General features: G+C 44.5%; 2 protein-coding genes across 2 annotated transcripts; one reads left to right on the top strand and one right to left on the bottom strand.

Annotated features, from left to right (window-relative positions):
* Positions 1–10,084: 10,084 nt before the first annotated feature.
* wdr45 (WD repeat domain 45) lies at positions 10,085–15,437 on the top strand. Its single transcript, XM_076029785.1, has 11 exons — positions 10,085–10,220; positions 10,442–10,558; positions 10,652–10,726; positions 11,340–11,444; positions 11,542–11,647; positions 11,738–11,832; positions 11,918–11,997; positions 12,094–12,302; positions 13,850–13,951; positions 14,053–14,198; positions 14,937–15,437. The coding sequence occupies exons 2-11, from the start codon at positions 10,510–10,512 to the stop codon at positions 15,044–15,046; spliced, it is 1,077 nt and encodes a 358-aa protein (XP_075885900.1). The 5' UTR covers positions 10,085–10,220; positions 10,442–10,509; the 3' UTR covers positions 15,047–15,437.
* A 1,356-nt stretch (positions 15,438–16,793) lies between these two features.
* lage3 (L antigen family member 3) lies at positions 16,794–19,772 on the bottom strand. The gene is made up of 3 exons (XM_076029786.1): positions 19,652–19,772; positions 19,268–19,396; positions 16,794–19,181 (listed from the first exon to the last, which is right to left on the bottom strand). Exons 1-3 carry the CDS (start codon positions 19,699–19,701, stop codon positions 19,067–19,069), a joined length of 294 nt encoding a protein of 97 aa, XP_075885901.1. The 5' UTR covers positions 19,702–19,772; the 3' UTR covers positions 16,794–19,066.
* Between the last annotated feature and the right edge of the window lie 246 nt (positions 19,773–20,018).

Raw genomic sequence — 20,018 nt, 5'->3', positions numbered from 1 at the left:
TATTTTAGAAAGCACTGATTTAAGTGTGCCTTGTGTGTTCATTCTTCGCAATCATATATATTTTTTAAACACCACTTCATCCACAGCTCCAGACTGGGACGAGGGCAGCCTTAGCCATCCATCTGATTGGTTGAAAAACTCTGAAACCAGCCAGAAAAACACTTACGATGAGTAGGTGGCAAGATGAACGAGCGATCAGTCTGTCTTCAGCCGCTATGCAAAATTAATGAATCACTACTCACACGATGAACAGATAATGATCCAACGTTACAGACTGAACTACATTATTAAGATGCTCAGGATCAAATTTCAAAGATTTAATGTCACCCCACTACCATTTCTTTCATATCTTGTATTGAACTTGCCTTTAGTGTCAAATGAATCTCATCTCAATGATGTTATTTCACTGCCTATATGATTCAGACTGAATTATTATTTGAATTGCATTTAATTGGCAGGACTTTAATATGTTTGCTTTGGGATCTTCTGTGTCCTCGCTCATTCAATTTTGAACTTTTCCCGGAATTTATTATTTCCTGTGCTTTTTTGAGAAAGAAAAAGCAATTTGGATGCAGACTTCATCACCGCACTTGAGTGCATTACACATTCAACCTGAGCACAGCCGATACAATCGGCCTTCAAAGCTGAAGATGATTATCTGATCCCATTATCGCCGCAAATTGAAAATGCGAGGCACAATACGCGGAGCTCGGAAGGGAGGGCGACCTCTCGCAACGCTTCTGGATGCGTCTTAAAAAATCCCTCATTGCTGAGTAGTCATCCCGCCGGCCCAAAGTGAGGTGGCTCGCTGCGTCAGACTGAAGGTGGTGTCGCAGAGGTTATCATCAGCTCCCTCTCTGGATGTGACGCTCATCTCTCTTTAATCTTGTCCAACTCCTCCAAGTGAGATTGATGTCGTGGGAAAAAGCAGATCAATACCCGCGTTCCTCCCTGCGGAGCGAGATTAATGTGGGACGAGGAGCGTCTTGAAAGCCAGTTAAGTAGAACACTTCCCCCCAAGGAGATCATTCACATCTTAATTAGCTATTAACGGCGCCGAAAGAGACACAATGCGCGCCCGGGACCCATGCACGCCTGTTCCCATCACATGAAACCTTTAATGGGATGGAAAATATTTGGATAGACACTCAACGCCGGGCCACACACGAGCTCCATTTGCGAAGGGCTATTTATCCGAGAGTTACAGAATAACATGAATTTTTCGTACTGTTCTGCCCTTAATTACAGGGAGCGCTTTGCGAAAACACGGCCCACGTTGCGCTTCCAATTACGTCGCTCGTTGTCGATCACAGTTTGTTGTTTAAAAAGGCCCCGAAGGAGACAAAAGACGGAAGCGGAGGGAGCAGCGGCGAACTTGGCTGCTGCTGCTGCTGCTGCTGCTGCTGCTGCTGCTGCTGCTGCTGCTGCAGAGAGACGGCAGCTCTGGCGGCTTTGTCAGAATATAAAAATGCCTCCGAAGGCTTTTCTCAGCAGACGCATTCCCACTTTGCTCCCGGCTGCGTCTGGAAAGCGTTAAGTTAAACAGCAGCGCGCGGAGAAGGCCACCACAGGGCAGCCAGCGGCATGCAGATATAGCCGGCTGTAGCATCCAGGCTAATGGGCTAATTGAACAGATAGAGGGCTCCTCCAGTCATCACGTTGGGTTTTTTTTTTTTTTCAGGGTTTCGTCTTATAGATACTTTCTTGGGGCAAAGACCAGATGGTTGCTTAAAATTTCCACACAAATCCCAAATAAACCTAAAAACCAGAAGGTTTGCCATTACACCGTCCTCAAGATCTGCGGGGAAATTGCACAAAAACGACCAAAATGCAAAACTGGCACTGCCAACATCATTTAAGATTTTCCACAGTTCTGCATTGATCTCCCAGCGGAGGTTGCCTGCGCATTTTTTTTTAGTTCGCAGGCAAGCAGCTAATTGGGCATGCGATTACTGCCGCAGTGTCAGCAGCAGACAACGAATCACGACGATGCTTGTTTGCACGCTTGGGTGGAAAAAAAGCGTGGCAGAAAAAAAAAAAAAATTGTCGACAGAAACCAGACGTGTGAACTCACTTGTGTGCCAGCCGTACTGATTTAGCGCGAAAAAAAAAAAAATGCGTTTTTGATTTTTCTTTTTTTTTCAAAAAGGCCGTTGCACAACGCTTTTAAACCTTCAGACTGCAAGAGGAGAGTGCAGGCTCATGCAACACCTGCTATTTTTTGCACTGTGACTCTCGATCCGCTCCCAACTCACCTGCATAACACATTACAAAACGCTTTGCTGCTCCCCGCAAGAACAAAAAGAGAGAGAGAGAGAGAGAGAGAGAGCGAGAGAGAGCTTCCGCACACCGCCTAAACTGGGCCACTCGTATATACAGTACTCCAGCGAGTGTGTCGACAGGATCGTGAGTCACTGCTTACACAAGACGCAGCCCCTACAGAATCATCGACGTGTAGAAACGTGGATGAAAGGACGCCGGCCGTCTTCCTCTTTGGCTGGGCGTTTCGCTCGGGCACCGAGGCAAACCCCTTCCCCGACCCGCCTGAGCTCAGATAGAGTAGGAGGATGCTCCATTGTTGTCTAAAACACAGTTTGTCAGAGTGTGTGAGTCAGCCGCGCTGTTGTTTCGGGGGGGAGGCAGGGCAGAGGGGAGGCGACACGCGCACATTTTTGGTCGATCAACGTCAGCGAATCCTCCGGGGAGAGGATGAAAAGCGGCTGTTTTTTTGGGGGGTTTTTTAGCAGCGCAGAGGCCAGCTGTTAAATTGAATAGTTCGTTATTATACATTAAAGGTGGGGGTGGAGCTGGGGCAAATTGTAGGCAACATCAAAATACAGATTATGGGTAATTACAAGGAGAGCTGGCCGTGTCCCAGCCCTGCGCCAGCGAGTGTGTTTGTCCATCTGAATGAGTTATTTCGCATGCATGCGAACCCTCCCGCTTTCCAGCCTTTATCATAAGCGCCACGTATCCCGTTAGCGCCACAATTAGATTAAAACCAGATCAAAAGGTTAATTCAGAGTGACATCATGGCTTGTTAGTTTGGCGGCGGGACATAATGGGATTGTCTGCTGATATTTCACACCGCGACTTCACTCCTGATCCGCGTCACCTCAGCCCGAGCAGCTGGGACTCAAGAAAGAAGATCTCTAATAGATGTAATCACCAAAGGCTAATAGCGTGCGACAGAAAATGTGTTCCGGAATTGTATATTGTACGAAGTCCAGGCAGGTGTCCTTCGTAGACGTACGTGTTTTGGCTGTGTGGGTTTTTATCACTTTGTCTAATTTGCCAAGTTGACACTGGAGTTGGGATGATTATGAGATAAATTGGATTGATTTTAACATAATTATGTTGTAAAGGAGCCAAAAACAAAACAACATTTGACAAAGGCAGACCTAGACAAACGTATGTCAGTTACATTTAAAGTGGACCAATCAGATATAGCAAGGTAGCAACAGCACAAACTGTGGTTTTGAATGGTAAATGGACAGTACCCCAAAGCGCTTTACATTGGCCTCTCATTCACCCATTCAAACACCAATGGGTGGCTGCTGTCACGCAAGGCGCTGCCTCGCCCCGTTGGGAGCAATTAAGGTTCAGTAAAGGACATGGGGACAGTTGGAACCAGGACTTGAACCGCCAACCCTTCCATCATCAATTCACAGCCCGCTCTACCAACTGAGCCACAGTTGCCCATGTTAAGTTGTTAACTTTTTTTTCATAACTTTTTTTTATAAAGTCAAGTCAGAACACCTTTTCCTTCAGAAATGTCTTGCGTAAATGCTGCAGCTTAAAAATGAACATGAATTTGCATGCGACGGAAATGAAAATGCATATTTCTTGATGGGAAGGTCTTGACCACATGTTTGTTGATCAGTGGGCCCGGACGGAAACATCTTAACAGCTATCACCTGACTTGGAAGGGTGTGTACCCGCATGATGTGACACCACCTAATGATTGGGGTGACTCTTGGCCCAGCATTCCCAGCAGGCCATCATTTCATTTTGTGGATAATTTCAACTTCAATTCCTACGGTTCAGCATATTTTCCACGCTGGTATTTGCATCACGTACACGCTAAAGGTTATGCTGATCCCAGAATATTCCCGCATCGGTGCATCTTGGGGAATATTGCACAGATCGATTGAAGATTGGACCAAGACACCCATCCTTCCCTTAAGCGGCGAGGCAACACAACAGTGTGAGCGCTAAGAAACCCTGAAGTTTATTCGAGTTTTCCATTCCCCCCCCGCCCCCGAAAAAAATCAAATTAATAATAGATTTTTAACTTGACAGCGGGGTCGTGGAAAAGTCAAAGCAGAGCCGCAGACATGAGGACTGGTCCTCGGGGAAGCGTGGACATCCGCAGGAAATGACATGGAAATGTGGCCATTAGTTTTAATGATACATTTACACGGTCCGTGGTGTCCAAGGGTCACCCAAGTAGCTGACTCAAGGGTCAGCCAGGTGACCAGAGTGATTAGGTTTTCTTTCTCGCAGGACCATGAATATTTATACTGGGAAGTCGCAGGGGTTCTTTTGCACCAAAGGCAGATTAAATGGCGCCGGGGCCGGTCTGGGAAAAATGAAAGCTTGGCCGCAGGCAGGGAGGCGTCAGTCCGGACAGGTGATAAGTTCAGCTCCACCAATAGGAACCTGCAGCTGCAGCCAGTTCAAGTCAGTTTTAAAGGGTGACCCAGCCAAGAAACACTTGGCCTCACCACTGGCAGTTGACGTGTCAGAAATATTAAGACGGCTTTTGCAAGGCTTCATCGATAAAGTCACAAATTCTTTTATTTTTAAGATGGTGGACGGCCTTTGTCTCTATTTTCATGCATTGATTTAAAAGTTTCGCACTGCAGACGTGACAGTGCACTCGGTCAACGAACTACAACAGAAAAAGTCTCCTGAAGTTGTTCCTCAACTGCTGAATATAATACAAATAATAAGGATTTTAATCAGAATCACTGAATTGGAAAGTTGGAAGGTCCACGACTGCACCTCTCAGCCAGGAGAAATAGCGGGAAATGCTGCTTATCTGCTATGACAGTAAAAGGTAAAAGGCTCTGCTTTTTGTGTTTTTTCCCCTCCGTTCTGAGGAGATTTGGGTGAGAAAAAGCAGCAGCAGAGGATAAAAATCATAGGAGTCGCAGAACAGTGAGCCATCTGCCCCTCAGACCGGAAAACCAAGTGAAATCACCCTTCGTTTAGAGCCGGTCTTACTGAGACAAACCTCTGAGGGGAGTTTCAAGCAGGAGTCAGAGCTCGGGGTCACCGAATTAAAATAACTGCATACGTTTGACAAAAAAGAAGAAAGAGAAACAAATGGGGGAAAAAAATCACCATAATGACTTGATTAAAGTGGATGGCGCCCGTCACTGTGGAGACTCGCGGAATGCGTGAGGTTGATGGCAGGCTGCAGGAGAGACTCTCGCTTCCCACTCAAACTGTGGGATCACAGTGTCGGAACAGCCAGTACTTCACTTCAAGCACAGATATAGAAATATATTATAAAAAAAAGCGATTTAGTTAATTTGGTCATTTCATTATCAATATAATTTGGTTTTGTGCAACAAAAAAAAATGAACCCGACATCTTGACCCATCGTGCACTGCTGACCCTTCAGCAGAAGTCGGCTATGATAAATACATAAAAACATAAAGCATCATGGTTTTCCTTGCTAATCACATGCAAAAATATATCTGCGTGTGCGCACTGACGCTGCTTTGCTCTTTGGGCGCCCAGAGCCTTTTTGATGATTCCTCCCCAGCGGAGCGGAGGACTAAGTGTGGATCTGAGACTCCTCCGCTGCCGTGCTCCCGACTGACTTCCTGTTGGCCCCGTAACACAAGATGAAATAATGTAATCACACAGCCACTTTCCCAATGCCACTGGGCTGAATTAATCAGGTTCCGAGTCTTTAAAAGAAAGAAAAAAAAGGGGGGGGTGGGGGGTGAGGGGTATTTTGGGACGGTTGTGACTCCCCGTCGTCTCGATTTTCGCCTTGATATCGCTGACGGTGTCACATCTCGCTGGCGTGACAGACACGACTCGACCTGTGATTATTCCTCCTGCTGTTCTCACTCGTACAACCCGGAAAAGTCGAGCGACAGTAAAACGCTGAGTTGTTTTTCTTTTTTCAGCAAGATATATTTAGGATTCTCTTTTTTTATATACTCAGACAAAACCTTTTTATTCCTCCTCTATTTGGATTCCGGTGTCACAAAAATAATGCGCAATCACATTTCTATTGTACAATGTTTGCTCCATTATTAGGGTGCGTGTGGAGCCAACGACTGGTTGCAGCATCTCAGCGGGATCAGCTGATGCCAATCAAGCCAATCCGCTTACTTATTCACTGCAAGTACTGACTTTGACATTTGAAATTTGTGATTGTTAAGGACATCATGTTTTTGTATTTGGGTTAGGGTTAGAGTACTGACTGGCAAATTAAAGTGTCAAGTTCTCACTGGACCCTTCTGATTGGCCTTTTTGGAAAACACCAGCTGATCACAAATCACCGAATTTGAGCCTAATGGCACCTGATTAATCCACCCACGCTTTCGTCATCCCAGAGTTGTTGTTGTTTTTTGGGTTTTTTGGGGGTTTTTTTTCAAAGAAATCCCTGCTTCAGCAAACAAATCAAAGTTTTCTCATCACTCGGATGTTTGTACTTCGGTTTGTTTTGGGTCCGCATCACAGAAATTGCCGGCTGTCATCATTAGCCAAGAACACAGTCTGTCCAAGCAATTAGCCAATTTTGCAAAGAGCCGATCTCACTAATTGAGTTGGCAGCCCTGACGATTTTGCATATTTCAGTCAATGAAAAGCTGCTAATCCAGACAGAACTGTAATCTAGGATTGCTCAGTGTCCCGCCAAACCCACCGCATTATAGCTATTTGTTGTCCCTCTCTGTGAGCCACTGTGGTTTATCTCCAGGAGACATTGCTCATTTTTTGCGTTTGTTTTTTTTTTTATTCTTTTTTTTATTTTTTTTGGTACTGCTTTACAGGATGTCTGTGAGACTAGTGCACAAAGTAGAGTAATTATTCCCCCCCCCCCATCTGGCAGATTTTCCATTATTCCAGTGGTATAATTATTTTCGCAGGTATTTTCAACACGTCAAACGTGAACACTCAAGACACACACGACTCTGGTCCATTTGAAAAAGTCAGCCCGAGCGGCGCGCACGTTCAAAGCAGGTTATAATTGCAGATAGACTGTGCTGACAGGTTAACAGCTTCCAGGAGGCCACGCACACACACAGACCATACACACATACACAATAAGAATTACTCTGAACATGTGATTCAAAATAAGGGCAATGCTTTATGATGCACCTTAAAGCTTCCTGTCACTTTTAGGGTGTCACAAAATCTATAGTGTCATTTGCTATTGAGGTAATTTCCCAGAATTTACGAGTATGAAATCTTAATGTTGGTGTAACTTTCCACCACCTATGAGACGGATTTACGGTGTGACCTCTGTGCAGGACTCCATAAAATGTTCACCGGCTCACACTTGTGCTAAAGCGTAACTTGACAAGAAGGCAAGAGAACGACGAGGAAGAAAGGAGAAAGAGCTGAGGCTCAAGCACCCAGCGTGTCAGTATCAAATATGAGATTTTCCAGAAAAGAGGATGTCGCTTCCCTGCAAAGGTCTGTGTTTTTATGCAGTACGTGAAAAAAAAAACTGACTATTGTTAAAGCTGGTTGGACCCTGGTCTACATTTAATGCAGATAACACAGGCTGGGGGTGGGTGTGGGAGGGGGGTGGCTCCTATGTCATTCCTTAGCCTCAAAAAACCCTGAGCGAAGTCAGCCGTGGCCACCTTTGCTTTTGCGCTAAGGTCTGGAATTAATAAGCAAACGCTTCCTTGGGCCTTCGGATAAATGTCAAACATGCCCTGGTGCCACAGTGAAATGTCCTAATATTTATCATCCCTGTCCATTTGTGTGAGGCCTCTGTAAACTGCAAACCCTTTCTGGCCAGTTTACATTACAAGTGAGTGAAGGTGAGAGGCGACAGCAACTGTTTGTTTTGACTTTCCTGGAGAGTTTGTCTATTTTGAGAGTAGTGAGAAAGTGCCTCATGAAAATCTAGCGATGTGCACAACGTGAACAATTATATCATCACGTCATTCTCCACATGGCCGGCTTGTTAATAAAGAGAAACATCGCTGATTTTCTGTCGGGTGGCATCATACAGAAAAAAGCTATGTTTAAAAAAGGCTTCTTTTTTTTTGCTGCTAGATACATGTGTAGTTTAAGAATTGTGTTGTTGTTGCTCCCTGATGTCTTGCTCAGTACCCCTGTGTGCAGTCATGAGTGTGTTTGCCCTCCCATGGTTTATTATTTGTCTATTTCTCAACTGCGTTGTCATTTTGAGCAGATGTTGCAAGCCAGACGTTGCATTATTGCAGTTACATACAGTTAGATACATTTTTGTGCTTATATTTCAGTGTTCTGCATGGTTTTATGTGTTTAGATTTTATTATTGCTGTGTTTAATAATTTTTCACTGAATTTCACAAAATTAAAAAATTGTGGTGTGCTGTACTTGATTTTGGACTGATATCTTGTGGAAATTCCTGATTGACGGTCTATTACTCCACTTCTGGGTAATGTGCTACCACCCTGAAGTGGAATGATAGACTGACAATTAGGAATTTCCACAAAATATAAATCTAAAATCATGTACAGCATAACCACAGTGACAATTTTGGAGGAGCTTTATTTTGGAACGCTACATCAGAATTATTCTGAAATTCAGTGGGAGGTTCCTGGCGTGATGCACTAAGCCCATGAAGTGGAATGATGGACTGACAAACAGGAAACTTTCATCTGAAATCAACCATATTAAGCAGATAAATCTTAATTTTTGGAGGAGCTTTATTTTTATTTTAGTGGAGGGGGGGGGGCGTCCTTGGGTGGTGTACTACCGGGCAGACATGGAAGAATGGACTGACAACAAAGAATTTGGTGAGCTTTAATAAATAAGTGGAATAACCATGTAATCAATCTGTCTCACTTCCTTCCAATCGCTGCATGTGTTGCCCCCCCCCCCGACAAGAACACTACAAACTGTTAACTCAGTCACTTCTCTTTCACACAAAAAACCTAATCAGAACCACTCCAACCCCTCCAACCCTCAACACAAATCAGCTTCAATTACGAAGAAAAAAAGCATTGTACTGCTCTTTTGCCTCTGACTCAGACGCTTTCACAAAGAAACTCTGTTGTGCTGCCTCACTCAGCTTGTCAAGTTTTTTCCTCTCCTCACCAACCCTCGAAGTAAGCCTTTTCCTCTCTCGTGGTTGATTATACAGTGCATTTAATGCCGTGCATATCACGAAACGTAGTCACTTTTGTTGAATGTGTATTAAAGGCGCTATTGTTCGTAATTTAATTAGATTGTGGTCATGAAATGGGTACATTTTTTCGTTTGTTGAACTCTTAAAAAAAAACAACACAGTAATAATAGATGTTTATAGAAACATGAGTACGGAGTTCTGACACATGTCTGCAGCAGCTCAGAATGTAGATCTGCTAAGGAAATGGCAATTTTATTTTGACATCAGCCAAAGATTTGAAATCAAGTGGCAAACTGAAAAATGGGGATTGACATCATGTTTTCAATACCCTGCCAGGCCATTTGATGCTAAATTTGCTAAATTACAGTAGTGGCAAGTCAACATTTCCTTTAATGTTTCTCTTTTAGAAAACGTTGTACTTCTACTTTGCTTCATTTTACAGTCTTGGTATATGTCAGTCACACTTTTGTCCTTAAGGTTCCACTTTACTTTAAATTCTAATGAGATAATGACGCCTTCCAGGACCCCTTGTCCTCAGGAGATATTTATAAGAAACGGTTCGCATTTCTGTTATAAAATAATATATGTTAATACACACAAACAATAATTATAGCCCTCAAAACAATCTTACAGAAAATAAAAAGGTATATAAAATATAAACGTATCTTACACTGTTTCTTATAAACACCTCTAATTATACCGTTGGCTGTTCTAAAGTTAGGCTTGTAAACAGGAACTTTAAAAATACCGGAAGCACGTGTGGCATACGTCACTTTCGTCAAACGAAAACAAATCGTCGTGCTACGTCCCTGTTGTTGTTGTTGTTGCTGTTTCCCACCATCCAAAGTCGTGTTTTCTTCACAGAGAAGTGCCCGCGCTGCTTCGTTTCCACGCCTTAATGGTGAGACTTTGCGTGTCTTAAAATACTCTCGTGAAAACAGCGCACCAGTCGCACCTTTCGCTTTTATCTGGCGCGAGTGTGTTTTAGCTAACCCGCTAGCTAGCCGTAGCGAACGGAACAACGGCATTGCCCAACGACCAGCTGACCGCGTTCAGACAGGGGAAAATAGATCGTCTTACTGCCTTCAATCGTCGTCACGTTTTTCTTTATTCTTGTCACAGATTGTCCTCCCTGTCCGGCTGATGCGGTAGTATACCGGTAGCGCCCCATTAACAACAGTTCAGCAGCCATGGCTCAGCAGAGAGGAGTCAACAGCCTGCAGTTCAACCAGGACCAGAGTAAGCTGATGGCTAACACCGAGCTACCTGTGAGTCTGCCCGCGACACGCATTTCTTAGATCCGGTTTCATTTCTTTCTTTTTTCGTTTACAGGCTGTTTCTGCTGCGCTATGGAGACTGGGGTCAGGATTTATAACGTGGAGCCCCTGATGGAGAAGGGCCACCTGGGTTTGTTTCCTCTGCTGCCTTAACATTATCTCATTATCAAGTGTTTGTTGTTTGCCAAAAAAAAAAAATCTTTACAGGAGATCGAGGGGATTCAGAAACATTTGTATTGAAAGCACTAACACGGATGCTACAATTGGATCATAGGCACTATGCAAATTACAGTACAAGATGCACGAAGAGCTGAGAGAACTCCAACTTTAATACAAAGGATCGTAAAAGAAAAATTGACAAGGCTTGGAAAGACTAATTTACACCTCAGCCTGGCAGACAATTATAATAAATCTGCCATCCGCCATAGTTGTTACGGTAAAGTCACTGGGAGCAACCCGAGGGTTCAGTCTGTTCAAGGACACTTTGTAACCCTGTAATTAACGAGTCATCTGTTTCACCACCTGGACCACAGCGTCCACACTGCATTAGAATAAGTGTCACATGCTGCAGTTGTCCGTCAAACCACTTATCCCCCCCGCCCCCTCCCCTCATTCTGTTTCGATTGAAACAACCCCTGGAACAGTGGCAGTCAAAGCCACCTCGGCGGCCATATTTTGTCCTCTTCTACCAGAAATGTCGGACACGTATTTAATTACCTGCCACCTCTGTGTGTTTTGTACAGACCACGAGCAGGTGGGCAGCGTGGCCCAGTGCTCCATGCTGCACCGCTCCAATCTGCTGGCTGTCGTCGGAGGAGGAGTCAACCCCAAGTTTTCGGAAATATCTGGTGAGTTCTCCCACAAGAAGAAGCCAGAATTGTTCGTGCGTGGATCATAGTCATGGTCATGAACGAGTATTCTTTGCTTATTTTTTATTTTTTTTAGTGCTGATCTGGGACGACGCCCGAGAATCGCGCGACCCCAAAGACAAGCTGGTGCTGGAGTTCACCTTCACCAAACCCGTCCTGGCGGTCCGCATGAGGCACGACAAGTGAGTCTCCCGCCTGCACTTTGTGCTTGTGTGGCTGCGCGCACTTGGTGACTGACGATCTCCCCTCACACTTTTCTTTTTTTTCCTCAGGATCATCATCGTATTGAAGAACAGGATCTATGTGTACAGTTTTCCCGACAACCCCGTTAAACTTTTCGAGTTTGACACCAGAGACAACCCCAAAGGTCGACAGACTCCTTTTTCTTCTCCGTGTTTTCCGTCCGCCGCCGTTAAACATTTTAATAAATGTGACTCTGTCTTTCCTCCAAGGCCTGTGTGATTTATGCCCCAGTCTGGAGAAGCAGTTGCTGGTCTTTCCAGGCCACAAGTGCGGCAGCCTGCAGCTGATTGTGAGCGGAAGTCACACACACACACACAGCGTGCAGAGCCCATTTTCCTTTTAAAAGACGGCAGTATTAAAAAAAAAAATCTCTTGTCTCCTGCAGGATTTGTCCAACACCAAGCCTGGCACGTCGTCCGCCCCTTTCACCATCAACGCCCACCAGAGCGAGATCGCCTGCGTGGCGCTCAACCAGCCGGGCAGCGTGGCGGCATCGGCCTCGCGCAAGGGGACGCTCATCCGCTTGTTTGACACGACCACCAGGGACAAGTTGGTGGAGCTGCGCCGGGGCACCGACCCGGCAACACTTTACTGGTACGAGATCAAGTGTGTGTGTGTGTGTGTGTGTGTGTGTGTGTGTGTGTGTGTGTGTGTGTGTGTGTGTGTGTGTGTGTGTGTGTGTGTGTGTGTGTGTGTGTGTGTGAGAGAGAGAGAGAGAGACTGTTCAAGCTGTTTTGCAAGACAGTCAAACAGCAATTTGGTAAAATTGTGCAATGGCAATTCGAGAGCAGTTGCGATATTGCGATTAGATTTTCCATCCCACCGACTGGTGTGAAGCTCTGGGTGTTGCGGCAGAGGAGAGCAGAAAATGTTCCCTGTTACCACGCAACAGAGTGACTTGAACTTTGCCACTTTGCCTTTTTCCATTCACGACCGCCGTCCCTGAATTTAGATCCGGCACATGCGCCTCCCCTCGCCCCCTCTCCATTCAGCAAACAGTCGATGAGCTCTTCAGCGTCATGTACATTGTATAATGCCAATTTACTACTGTGATTACTCTTGCAGCGCTACACGCACGCACGCACATTTCCAGTTTCTGTCCAAAAACAACAAACCATTTAACTTAATTGCTGACATTGCGCGGGTGTTTATCCTTGCAAGCAGCTCGTCATTATATCTTAACTAGTTATTTTCCTGCAGTTTTGCACAATATCGCACAATATGTGATGATTTCTGTGTAAACAATAAAAAACAAAATGTAACAACTGTAACAAATGAAATCCACTACACTATTCCATCCTTACGCTAGCTTTGACCAACTTTTTGACTGGTGGGCCACAATGGGTTCCAAACTTTGGCAGAGGCGGTGTCTCGATTCAGGGTATCCCAGGATGCTTTGCTGCAAAGCATCCTGGGAAGTCAGCTGAAATGGCTGCAAAGACACAACGTATAAATTTAAGTATTCAAATTTCACATAAAATATTATGTTTTTACCGTAGGGTTTTTACTCATTTGAACATCCGACGCCATATATGTGAAACCAAAACCTCAAAATTCAGTTAAAATATGTGACTGTTAATGCCGAGTAAGGGTTCGCTTGATGCTATAAAAAAACGTCACTTCCTGGGTTGGCCAGTAGTAGGGAACGGCGGTGATTCCTGCAAGCAGGAAATAGACCGTCCCATGTGGTTACCGGGGAGGCGGGTCTTTCGTCAGCCGGGTCCTTCTAAGGAACCGGGCCAACGGAGCAGGACCCAGGCGATGACAGATGCACACCCTGAATTGAGACACAGCCAGAGGGGCGGCAGCAGATGGATGGAGTGTTTTGGTGACCCACCTCATAGGAGAAAAAATATATCAAGGGATATGTAGAAAATATGTGCTTTAATGTCACTCAAAAATGAACAAAAGCGTTACAACAAAATCTGCCTTTGAAGCCTCCACGGTATTTAGCTCTTTATTGAAATGTGTCTTAAAAGACTGGAAAAGTGGATGGAATACTGCTATTTTATGATTAGTATTAATATCCTTTCTTCAAGTTTAGGGCGGGCCGGATTAGAAATCTTAAACAGGGCCGCATGCGTACTTTGCCCATGCCTGGCTTTGACTGACGTGCGTCTCCCCCCTTTGGTTCTCCGCAGCATCAACTTCAGCCACGACTCCTCCTTCCTGTGTGCCTCCAGCGACAAGGGCACCGTGCACATCTTCGCGCTCAAAGACACCAAGCTGAACCGCCGCTCAGCGTAAGGCCGCCAGCGCGAGGCCGCCAACGGGGGGGGGGGCTCCGGCGCGACGGCTCAGCGGCGGCGTTAACGTCTCCTTTCCTTTTCTCGCCTCCCCGCAGACTGGCGCGCGTCGGCAAGGTGGGCCCCGTGATTGGCCAGTACGTGGACAGCCAGTGGTCGCTGGCCAGCTTCACCGTGCCGGCCGAGTGCGCCTGTATCTGCGCTTTTGGGAAAAACACGTCCAAGAACGTCAACTCCGTCATTGGTGAGAGAAACGCAGCAGAGAGTTTAGGAGGATTCTTTATTTTTATTTATTTTTTTGTGCTGGCGAAGTCACAGGTCCTCTTAATGCAGCCGTCTCCTGATCTTATCTCACACTCCAGTGGAGTCGCTTTCCATACGTAATTATTCAAAACACTCGACAGATCTCCAGAAAACTGCATATTTAACCCACCACTTAAAAGTTTTTTCACACTGTGGGACCTTTTAAAAGTTTTTTTTATGGATTGGATTTTTATTGGACAGCACTTACCTAGTTAATTTTTTTTTTAAATATATATATATATATGTATATATATATTAATATGTTTTTTTTATTTTTTTTTTGCTAAAATGAGTTTTTCTAATAGGGCCTGACCACTTGACATAATTCCCTGCTTCATATTATCAAGGCCCTTCTTTGTCTGTGCCCGCCTCGATGGGGCCATTACACCACTTACTTTTAATTAGGGACTTTATAACGTGCACTTTAAACCGAGAGGTTTCGCTCGCAGTTGCTCGTATTTGCATCCCAGCAGCAGAATAACGAAGCATCGTTCACTCCACAGCCCGGAGTCGGATCGCGAGTGTCGCCTTGCTTCGACCGACGCCATCATAAACGTCGGCGGCTTTCATTGCTTTATAGTCACCTGAAGTGTTTTAGCACTTCAGATGGCAACCTCGACCTATTGCGGAAACGCCGTCGCTGACACTTCTCTCCCCCACCCCCCCCTCCTTCCGGCAGCCATATGCGTGGACGGGACCTTCCACAAGTACGTGTTCACGCCCGACGGGAACTGCAACCGCGAGGCCTTCGACGTGTATCTGGACATATGCGATGACGACGACTTCTGAGGCCGGGCCCCGCGGCGACGTCGCCCGGGAGACGCGAGGCGGCGGGGAGGAAACGGCGAGGGACAAGCATGACAAATGAAAATTACCCGCCGGGGTTGACGATTATTGAGCCGTTTTTGGGAGACGGACGGCAAAAATGGCTTCAGACGGAGGGGCCGTCGACGCGCGGAGAAAGAGACTCGGCGCCGGGGGTTCGTTTGATCCGCTGTGTTTTTGTCATCACTTGTACGTACACAATGTAGCAGTACACAATATCAGTGTGGTTTCTCTTTTTTTTTTTTTTCTATTAGTCTACGACCTTGTTCCACCGTGAGGCCGACGAAGGCGTCCTGTTGTATGAAAGAGATTAAAAGTTGTGATGAAAGTGAAACTAAAGCCATTTTTAAAGAAATTGCCCAATGGTTTTCTTTCTCCTTCAAGTCTTTCTCTAGTCGTGCAAAACTTTTTTTTTCTTTTTTTTTTTTTAAATGATATAAGAAATGCATTGTTATTTTAGCATGCAAGTAAAGGCCTCCCCGAGTGGCTGAACCTAAACAAAAATACCCACAAATGAGAAATGTGAAAGTGCCACTTTCCAGCGACCGAAGAGTTTGAACGACGTCTAAAGTAGCGGCTGGCTACCTGCATTGTTACAGCTTCAGACAGTCAACTCCATAAAGTGGCTTCACTTTCCACTGTTTTCTTCCCAAAGCCTCTTAACAAGTGAAACACACAGATGTAGGTGCAGTCCACCAGCTGTCCTTGGTGTCATCTCACTCAGCTTGTGTGGGCTGCAGATCCAAAGTTGAAACCACACAACTGTTTAGGGAAAGTCAAAAAAAAAAGAAAAAAGAAGCAAGACTCTGTTGTTGCTGTTAAATGTGTTGGCAGCACAAAACCTCCCACTAAGAAAACTAAATAAAATATAACAATACCATGTGTAATTCATGTACCACAATCTTTGAGATACAAAACGAGCTCTAAATGTTTTTGCACCCCACCGATTGTCTCCTAACTCCATTTTACCGACTGTGCAGAAAAGAGAGCGTTGTGCTATTTGGTTAAAGACCCGTTAGCAAAAGATCGGCTCATTGTTATTAGTGTAGCGGCTGCGTCACTGGCTGCAGCATGAATCATAATGCAATTAAAGCTGGCTCCAGTTTAATGTCAAATGTAATTATTTAAAAGCTCCGCTCATCACATTTTAGCGTCGTACAGCACTGATTCAGAGTAACTGGAGGAAACTGCATCGCAGCCGCAACACTCAAGCATTTGTTTAGAAGAATTTCCAAACAGGCCTTTTGACCAAGTCTTGTTGTGTATTTAATGTTTTCATACGAAAGGAAAAGAACAAACAAAAAATAAAACTCCTGAACAACGAAAATGACATGAAACTGAATAAACCCAGCATGAAAAAAAGAACAAAGAATATATAGCAAACCCCTCTGTATTTAGAACCGTTTACTGCATTTCTCATCACTACCGTCCTCTTGTTACACCAACATGCAGAGAATTATGAGGGTCATAAAAAAGAAAAAATATCAAATAATCCATAATAAACCTGGGAGCTCGTGGTGCATGGAAATGACAATTTCGAAAAGTCATTAGCGGCTGTGGACACTCAGGAGTTTTTTTTTTTTTTTTTTCCTATGTGAAACAAATGTACCATGAAGATTAAGTTTCCGATATTGTCATTACTTTGCCCTGATTTATTCTGAGCTCCAAAGATGAGCAAATACACAAGTGAACCTGCAATTCGAGGAACTGATCTTTTTTCCTCTTCTTCTTCTTCTTTCTCCTGATGGCCTTGGTCTAATGAGGCCCAGAGCTCTGAAGGTGTGTTCTCTGTCACTGAAGTGGTTACACAGGAAGTTTTGGTGGGTCAAGCTGTCCTGGGAAGCTTCTCCACTTGCACGTTTAACAAAAAAAAAAAAAAAAAAAGGAGGAGGAGGAGGAGAAAAAAGAAAAGAAAAGAGGAGCTCTCCAAGTGTCTCTCCAACATCCCCGTGTCTTGGGAGTTGGATTCGACAGGAGCCAATTACAGGGAACAGGGAACAGAGTGGTCAGCGGGGGGAATGTGTCTGTCTGGGTCTGCTGAAGGTAGTGGTGCAGCCCAATGAGGAGATATCAACGCTGTCACTGCCTGCGGCTCACGTCAACGGAACGCGGGTTTGTTTTTTTTTTTTTCTTTTCTTCTTCTCCCCTTTAAGGTAGAAACGCTGCTGGGTCGCTGTGTTGCGCCCAGTGATGGCGTCGTAGAATGAAATCGGAAGAATGTTGTGCTCTGTGTTGATCTTCCCCACGGAGCTGTTATAAATCTTGTTTATTTTTTTCCTCAGTTTTCTGTCCATCCAAGAGGCACTTTTTCCTTCCCACTGCCGCCTCGGCACTCGCTTTCGCTTTCGGCGGGAACGATTACCTTTGTGTGAACAGCGCCGCCTCGCTCGGCTCGCTCCAGCGTGGAAAGTGCCCCGAGATTACTTTGTTTTGGCATTACGCAAGTGAATGTGAATGTGTTTGGATGTTCCGCACAGCACGTTAGAACTTTGTTTTTAAAAAATGGATGAATCAAAACTGGATAAAGAATGCTTTAGGGGAGAATTTACCATTTGGTGTGGGTGCATTGGTTGCAAAAAATAAAAAAATAAAAATAAAAAATGGCCCTCTTTGCCGTTCAGACAGCCTTTCCCTCCCACTCCCACACTTTATTTTAATCTGATTTCCTACAACAACAAAAAAAAAAAGTAATGAATGGGCACGTGCGCAAACGCATCGAGGATGCAGCTAGCACAACACGGATTTGGATCACGTTGTTCATTTATTTTCGCTTCCAAAGGCTATTCAGCGGCTGCACGGCATAAAGACGTGTGACGCAGCGCCTCTGTTACACTGGGAGAGAGATCTGAGTCATAATGCCTGTCTGGACTACAAAAAAAACCCTCCATATAACAAGGACTTTTAAAGAAGAACCCCTTCTGATGTTTTTTTTTTTTTTTTTAATGGTCGGGAGTTTATCAAAAGAATATTTCAGCAGAGATGTTTATTCAGTCTGATACCACCTGAGGGGCATTCAAGGCAGTTAAAAGGATCGGGAGAACAAGGTGTCTTCTTCAGCTCTCTAAATATTTCAATAATGCCTAAATTTATCATGTAACCGTAACCATCGTAAAAGAGACCCCTCAGACAAAGGAGACATTTAAATGGCCTCGTGTCTTTCTGAAGTGTAATTTATAAGCCGTCACTCTCCTTGGAGCTTCATTTCCTTTCCGCGGAAAGTTCATTGTTAATGAGCCTTGTCTGCTAATGTGAAGGGTGTTTGTCTCACCCCGACTTTGGGGGAGGCTGTTGATTCGAATCCCGTTTTGAATCAGAAACGAGGTCGCCAGAAGGCGAGGCAAGTTAATCAGCCTTTATTCTGTTCTGGTCAGAGGAGCTTTTCTTGCAGTAAAAGCGACTTAACAGTGAATAGATACGATCACTTGGCGCCATCTCGTGGCCAGCTAGCAAATTAATTGACTTGAGCCAAAATCCATAGAAATTTTGAAAGCAATAGTGACCAAGGCAATAGATGTTTTAGATTCCTTCCAATCTTTTTTTTTTTTTTGAGTGTCTTACCCAATTAAATAGATATTTTTTTACAATTCACTAGGAGTGATTGTATAGATCTATTTTATTTGACATTGCCACAGATGCAATGTAATGTAATTTCAACAACATATGTGGTTATTTTTGGAGCTGCCCAGCTCCTTTTTAAATGTGTTTTGCACATGCTGTGATAATTACACGAACAAACGAAACAAAGACTTATAGTGTGAGATATTTGGATTTTTTTTTTTTTTTGATTTCCATAAAATATAAAATAAATGCATTCAAATCTAATATAACGTTCAAAATCGTGATTACATCGTCCTGGCAGCTGTACAAGACGAGCAAATTAAACAATTTCTCGCATTTTCCACTAGATGTCGCACCTGAGTCAAGTCCTCGTGAAGGATGAGGGGGATGATGAAAAGATATGTGTCCTGTATCATCAGCCAGGGTTCAGTCGGAAACTGGGGGTCCGAACATCTCCATGGTTTCCAGCACGAGCGACAAATGATCCATAAACGAGGTCACGGACACTCGGAGGATCCGGGCTTCATCTGCACTCCACCTCCTGAAACACAGAGACGATAGGGTTCAGCGTATGGCAGGATTATTTTCCTTTCGATATAATGATCATATTCCAACAGTCTTTCTCACACAGATAACGTGCTGCCGGACACCGAGAGCTGTTTGCTGATGCCGCCTTTCCTCGGCTCCCGGTCCGGGGCCAGAGAGCGCAGAGCAATAGTGGCCTCCCGCGCAGAAGGGAAGGGAACATCCAGAGAACTGTACATGAAGTCAAGGAAGACTAGGATGGGACATCGACTTATCTTTCGACCACAACAAACAACCATTGAAATGTCGCAAACAACATTTCGACAGCTGTCAGTGATACAAAACATGTCAGGAGCCAAACTCGGAGGGGTTTAACGGACGAAGAACGACTACAGGGGCGTTTTGATCAATGGCAATCAACACACGACTTTGAAAACCTTAACAAGAGGTAAATGTTAAACGTTACTGTTGGAAAATAAAGGATACAACTCCAGTTTGTCTGTCTCGTGGTTTGTATCTCCCACGTTCGCCGCCATAGCGAGTTTGTTGTGTTGAAACAATAAAGTTTTCCGGGCAAAAAAAAAGGGAGATAACTTCCGGCTTCCGGTGATGCAGAGGATAGCAAGCTTCTGCCCCCAAGCGTTGTGGAAAGGTAATACACTTGTAAGCCGATGTTAACGAAAATGAATTTATGTGAGGAAAAGTCCCGGTGTTTTCATTTACATGCAGGAAATACACACGATAATCAAAAATTAAGCAAATTATTTATATTTTAAAGTTTCAGCGGCTCATTTCACTTGTTTCTATGTTTTGTTGTTTTTTTGTATGTTTTTTGTTGTTGTATTTTTAATGT

Source organism: Nelusetta ayraudi, unplaced genomic scaffold, assembly GCF_046127955.1.
Source record: "Nelusetta ayraudi isolate G7.1 ecotype Tasmania unplaced genomic scaffold, CSIRO-AGI_Nayr_v1 ptg000026l, whole genome shotgun sequence".
NCBI classification, from domain to species: Eukaryota; Metazoa; Chordata; class Actinopteri; order Tetraodontiformes; family Monacanthidae; genus Nelusetta; species Nelusetta ayraudi.
The sequence above is the reverse complement of the archived record's forward strand: the minus strand, read 5'-3'. Positions and strand labels throughout refer to the sequence as shown.

What these genes read in the sequence shown, in the direction of transcription:
- wdr45 (XM_076029785.1), top strand. Translation starts at nt 10,510, where the DNA reads ATGGCTCAGCAGAGAGGAGTCAACAGCCTGCAGTTCAACCAGGACCAG. An exon ending in GCGGCAGCCTGCAGCTGATT is followed by an intron (nt 11,998 to 12,093) that starts GTGAGCGGAAGT and finishes TGTCTCCTGCAG; the next exon opens with GATTTGTCCAACACCAAGCC. An exon ending in GAACGTCAACTCCGTCATTG is followed by an intron (nt 14,199 to 14,936) that starts GTGAGAGAAACG and finishes TCCTTCCGGCAG; the next exon opens with CCATATGCGTGGACGGGACC.
- lage3 (XM_076029786.1), bottom strand. Translation starts at nt 19,701, where the DNA reads ATGGCGGCGAACGTGGGAGATACAAACCACGAGACAGACAAACTGGAG. An exon ending in GAGACAGACAAACTGGAGTT is followed by an intron (nt 19,397 to 19,651) that starts GTATCCTTTATT and finishes CTTCATGTACAG; the next exon opens with TTCTCTGGATGTTCCCTTCC. An exon ending in TCCGGCAGCACGTTATCTGT is followed by an intron (nt 19,182 to 19,267) that starts GTGAGAAAGACT and finishes TCTGTGTTTCAG; the next exon opens with GAGGTGGAGTGCAGATGAAG.